We start from the raw sequence: 5,943 nt of genomic DNA on the forward strand, positions 1-5,943 counted from the left end.
ACCATCCTAAACATACTCAAAATCCTAAATTTGGGGGGAAAGACTCCAAAATTTGGCACAAAAACCCAAAAAATTGCTTCCTGAACTTGGAGAGTTGCTGCGAAAATCGCTGTGAAACATCCAAAAATTTGGGTGGAAAAACCGCAAAATTTGGGATTTAACCCCAAAATTTCAGGATGTACATCCCCAAAACCACCAAACCTCCCAAAAAACATCCAAAATCATCCAAAATTTTGGGAATTTGGGTTTTTTACCTGCACTTCCCCCTGTTTCTGCTGCCCTTCGCAAGGTGTACGGCGGAGCCGCAGTGAAGCCTTGCCGAGCTCCCCAAAATGTGGGAATTTCACCCAAAATTTTGGGGGGATTTCAGCAATTTTGGGCTGGGACCCACCGGATGTGGCGCTGGCGGATGAGCACGCGGGCGTGGTGGATGGATTTGGCCAAGCCCAGTTTAAAAACTTGGGTTTGGAGGCGGCGTTCCAGGAAATCCTCGATTTTCAGCCCCAAAATGTAATCCAGCTTCATCTTGCCCTCGTCCAGGACCCCGATGCGCACCAGGCGGCGGAGCAGGGCGTTCCCTGCAGATTTGGGGGGAAAAAGGAGGGTTTTGGGAAAATTCGGGGGGGTTTCGGGGAGATTGGGGGTGGGGAGAGGGGAAGGAGGGAGTCATCCAAAATAGAGGGGAAGGAGGGAAAAAAAGGGGGAAAATTGGGGGGAAAATGAGGGAAAAAGGGAAAAATAAGGGGGGAAAGGGAGGAGAAAGGATTGGGGGGAGAATCAGGGATTTTGGGAAAATTTGGGGGGTTTGGGGGGAAATTGGGGGGAAAATGAGAAAAAAAAGTAAAAGGAGAGGAAGGGAGGAGAAAGGATTGGGGGGAGAATCAGGGATTTTGGGAAAATTTGGGGGGTTTGGGGGGAAATTGGGGGGAAAATGAGAAAAAAAAGTAAAAGGAGAGGAAGGGAGGAGAAAGGATTGGGGGGAGAATCAGGGATTTTGGGAAAATTTGGGGGGTTTGGGGGGAAATTGGGGGGAAAATGAGAAAAAAAAGTAAAAGGAGAGGAAGGGAGGAGAAAGGATTGGGGGGAGAATCAGGGATTTTGGGAAAATTTGGGGGGGTTTGGGGAAATTGGGGGGAAAATGAGAAAAAAAAGTAAAAGGAGAGGAAGGGAGGAGAAAGGATTGGGGGGAGAATCAGGGATTTTGGGAAAATTTGGGGGGTTTGGGGGAAAATTGGGGGGAAAATGAGAAAAAAAAGTAAAAGGAGAGGAAGGGAGGAGAAAGGATTGGGGGGAGAATCAGGGATTTTGGGAAAATTTGGGGGGTTTGGGGGAAAATTGGGGGGAAAATGAGAAAAAAAAGTAAAAGGAGAGGAAGGGAGGAGAAAGAATTGGGGGAAGAATCAGGGATTTTGGGAAAATTCGGGGGGGTTGGGGGAAATTGGGGGTGGGGAGAGGGAAAAGAGGGAAAAAAAGGGGGAAATTTGGGGGAAAATGAGGGAAAAAGGGAAATGGAAGTAGAAATGAAGGGAAAGAGAAAAGGGAATTGGGGGAAAAGTCAGGGATTTTGAGAAAATTGGGGTGGGAAAGAGGAAAAAGTTGGGGATGTTGGGAAAATCGGAAAAAAAATCATAAAAAATCCCAAAAAAAATTGGAAAAAATCATAATTAACTAGAAAGAAATCAGAAAAAATAAGAAAAAAATCAGAAAGAATCTGAAATAAACCACAAAAATATTGAAAAAAAATATAATAAAATCGGAAAAAATTCAGAAAAAAAATCAGAAAAATAAGTCATAAAAATCCCAACAAAACACACCAAACAAACAAACAAACAAACAAAAAAAACTCGGAAGAAACAAACCCCCACCCAACAAAACCAAATAACTAAACATCCTGGTTAAAAATTTGCTTTTTCCTTTCCATGCTGACATAAAAATCCCAAAAATTGAAAAAAATTGTAATAAAATTGGAAAAAAGTCAAAATAAAATCAGAAAAAATTCAGGAAAAAGAATCAGAAAAAAAAATCAGAAAAAAAATTTTAAAAACTCTGAAAAAAATCAGTAAAGACTCCAAAAATATTGAAAAAATCATAATAAAATCCGAATAATATCAGAAAAAAATCATAAAAAATCCCAAAAATATTGGGAAAAATAGTAATTAACTCGGAGAAAAAACAGAAAAAAAATTTAAAAAAAAAAAAAAAAAACAGAAAACAAAATCAGAAAAAAGTCATAAAAAATCGTAAAAATATTGAAGAAAAACTGTAATAGAATCCGAAAAAAATCCGAAAAAAAAAAATCAGTAAAAAACCCCAAAACGCGAAAAAAGTCATAATAAAATTGGAAAAAGAAATCAAAATAAAATCAGAAAAAAATCAGAAAAAAAAAACAGAAAAAATCCCAAAAATATTGAAAAAATCATAATAAAATCGGAAAAAAAAATTTTAAAAATCGGGAAAAAAATCTAAAGAATATTGAAAAAAATCATAATAAAATCGGAAAAACAAATCAGTAAAAAATTCCCAAAAATATTGAAAACAATCATAATAAAATCAAGAAAAAAAACAGGAAAAAATTAGAAAAAAATTCCCAAAAATATTGAAAAAAATCATAATAAAATCGAGAAAAAAAACCAGGATAAAATCAGAAAAAAAACCCAAAAATATTGAAAAAAATCATAATAAAATCGAGATAAAAATCAGGAAAAAATTAGAAAAAATTCCCAAAAATATTCAAAAAAAATCGTAATAAATTCGTAAAAAAAGCAGAAAAAAAGTTAGAAAAAAAAAATCCCGAAAATATTGAAAAAAATCATAACAAAATCGAGAAAAAAATCAGGATAAAATTAGAAAAGAACCCCAAAAATATTGAAAAAAATCATTATAAATTCGGAAAAAAATCAGAAAAAAAAAATCCCAAAAATATTGAAAAAATCATAATAAAATCGGAAAAAAAAATTTTAAAAATCGGGAAAAAAATCTAAAGAATATTGAAAAAAATCATAATAAAATCGTAAAAAAATTCAGGATAAAATCAGGAAAAAAAATCCCGAAAATATTGAAAAAAATCAGGAAAAAAATCGGAAAAAAATCAGAAAAAATTGGGAAAAAAATTAAAGAACATTGAAAAAATCATAATAAATTCGGAAAAGAATCAGGAAAAAAATCAGAAAAAAAATTCCCAAAAATATTGAAAAAAAATCATAATAAATTCAGAAAAAAATCACCCGAAAATATTGAAAAAAAATCAGAAAAAAATCGGAAAAAAATCCAAAAAATATTAAAAAAAATCATAATAAATTCGGAAAAAAAATCAGAAAAAAAATGCCCAAAAATATTGAAAAAAAATCACAATAAAATCGTAAAAAAAACAGGATAAAATCAGAAAAAAATAGAAAAAATTCAGAAAAAAAAAATCACAAAAAAATCACAAATAACCCCCAACAAACCCAATAAAATAAAGGCAAACTAAACAACAAAAAACCCAAAATTTCAAGGTAAAAAAAGGCTTTTTTGGAGCCCAAACCGACCCTCGAAGAGGCGCCGCGGGTCCTTCTCGTCCAGCGTGAGCAGCTCCCGCGCCGCCTTGCGGATCTTGGCCAGCGTGAACTTCACCCGCCACACCTCGCGCTTGTTCCGCAGCCCGTACTCCCCTAAAAACCGGCAAAATCCCCCGAATTCCCAAAAAATCCAGCAATTCCCAACCCTTTTCCCCACAAAAACCTCTTTTTTCCGCCAAAAAATCCGCGATTTTAAGCAAAAATCGCGATTTTTTTCCCTCAAAACCTCGCTTTTTCCGCTTAAAATGTGGATTTTCTTCTCTAAAATTTTCATATATTTTCATATATTTTCCCCTAAAACCTTTTTTCTTTACCTCCATATTATTTTTTTACCTCAAAATGCAGTTTTCCCCCAAAAAAACCCAATTTCCCCTCCCCAATTCCTCATTTCCCTCCCTCAAAATCTTTCCCTGGCCCGCCAAAATCCACTTTATTTGAATAAAAAAGGGATTTTTTCCCCAAAATCCTTTTTTTCCCCATTTTCCCTTCAAAACTTTAATTAACACCCCAAATTATTCCTTTTTTTTCCCACAAAAATCCCTTTTTTCCCAAAAAAATCCAGCTTTTTCCTAAAAATATCAAATTTTCTCCTCATAATCTGAATTTTTTTCCCCTTAAAATCAGGATTTTTTTTTTCCTAAAAACTCATCTTTTCCCCCAAAAAATCTTTATCTCAAAACCTTATTTTCTATTAATCTTCCCCTCAAAACGTCAATTTTTTTCCAAATTTCCCCCCTCATAAATCCCTCAAACCAAAAATCTTTATCTCAATACCTTATTTATTAATTTTCCCCTCAAAACGTCAATTTTTTTCCAAATTTCCCCCCTCATAAATCCCTCAAAATCCAAAATCTTTCCCCCTCAAAAACCCCACTTCCCCCCCTTAAACCCCATTTTTCCCCGCAAATCTCCTTTTTCCTTCCCAAACCTGAATTTTTCCCCTCATAATCTCCAAAATTCCCATTTCTCCCCTCACAAATCCCCAAAAATCCAGAATTTTCCCCCTCAAAAATCCCCAAAAATCCAGAATTTTCCCCCTCAAAAATCCCCACAAATTCTAATTTTTTCCCATCCAAAATCCCATTTCCCCCCCCAAAACCCCCTTTTTCCCCCGAAAACCCCTTTATTCCTCCCTAAACACCATCTTCCCCCCTCACAATTTCCACAATTCCCATTTTTTTCCCTCACAAATCCCCAAAATTTCCCATTTCCCCCTCGGTTTTACCGATCAGTTTCAACTCCTGGTCGAGCCGCGACTTCTCGAAGGGGCGCCGCGGGGTCACGTAGGTCTTGCGACACACCCAGCTCCTGGCCACGGGCATGGCGACTGCTGCGGGGCCATATCGCGATATTCTTTAATCCCAAATTTCCCCGAAAATTCCCAAATTTCCCCAAAATTCCTAAATTTCCAGCGGCCCCCCCCCCAACAACCACGTGGCGCGCTCTGCGCATGCGCGCCGTCCTTTCCCGCTAGGCGGCGCCGGCGCCGCGCGTGCGCCCTCAGAGCTCGGCGCGGGCCTCAGAGTTTTGCCGAGGCCTCAGCCCCGCATTAAAGCGATGCCGCCGCTCCCGGTAAATCCCGGGGAGGTCCCGGTGGCACCGGAGAGGCTCTGGGATAGGCGGGGGGAGGCCCGAAGGGATCCCCGGTACCGGCGGCGAGAGCCGGCTCACCTTAGCTACGCCGCGTTCGCGGGCACCGAAAGACTGGCGCGTTCGCCAGCCTCGCTTTATATACTCCGGTGAAAGACGCCACGCCCACTTTCTTCCTGATAACCAATCAGAGCACGCAGCGGGGGCGGTGTCGCCCAATAAGGGAGGGGGACGGGACGACCATAGAGATGAAGGGAGGCCGCTTAGGACGCCGCCATGTTTTTCTGAGGGAGGAGGTGAGAGCGGGGTCCTCCAAGGGGGCGCGGGTGGATTTTGGGGTGAATTTGGGGCATTTTGGGCGATTTTAGGGGACATTGAGGGCTCGCGCACCCGTCCAGGTGTGTCTCCGGGTGTCTCGGGGTTGTGGCTCCGTGTGCCTCCCTCAATGTCACAAAACCCTCCAAAACTCCCGCCCAAAATCGTCCAAAATCCCCTAAAAACCTCCCACACCCCTTAACGCCGGCAAAATCCAGCCCAGTGCTCCAAAAATCCCCCGAAATTCCCTAAAACCCACCAAAACACCCAAAAAACCCCCAAACCCCCAAAACCCCCAAACTCCCGCCCAAAATCCCCTCACACCCCACAACACCCACAAAAATCCCTCCCGTTATCTATTTTTTTCCTTTATTTTTCCCTTTTTCCCCTCCCTAAAATTCGCCTTTTTTGCCTCAGAAATTCCCCCTCAAACCCCGCCCTAAATTCCCTTTTTTGCCCCGTTTTTGCCCCATTTTCCCTC

The 5,943-nt window shown here is 39.8% G+C and overlaps 1 protein-coding gene across 1 annotated transcript; it reads right to left on the reverse strand.

The window, feature by feature from the left end:
• Window positions 1-268: 268 nt before the first annotated feature.
• RPS9 (ribosomal protein S9) lies at window positions 269-5,273 on the reverse strand. Its single transcript, XM_041418216.1, has 4 exons — window positions 5,229-5,273; window positions 4,783-4,887; window positions 3,528-3,650; window positions 269-578 (listed from the first exon to the last, which is right to left on the reverse strand). Exons 2-4 carry the CDS (start codon window positions 4,877-4,879, stop codon window positions 367-369), a joined length of 432 nt encoding a protein of 143 aa, XP_041274150.1. The 5' UTR covers window positions 4,880-4,887; window positions 5,229-5,273; the 3' UTR covers window positions 269-366.
• Between the last annotated feature and the right edge of the window lie 670 nt (window positions 5,274-5,943).

This window comes from Onychostruthus taczanowskii, unplaced genomic scaffold (genome assembly GCF_017590055.1).
Source record: "Onychostruthus taczanowskii isolate IOZ18803 unplaced genomic scaffold, ASM1759005v1 scaffold588, whole genome shotgun sequence".
Taxonomy (NCBI): domain Eukaryota; kingdom Metazoa; phylum Chordata; class Aves; order Passeriformes; family Passeridae; genus Onychostruthus; species Onychostruthus taczanowskii.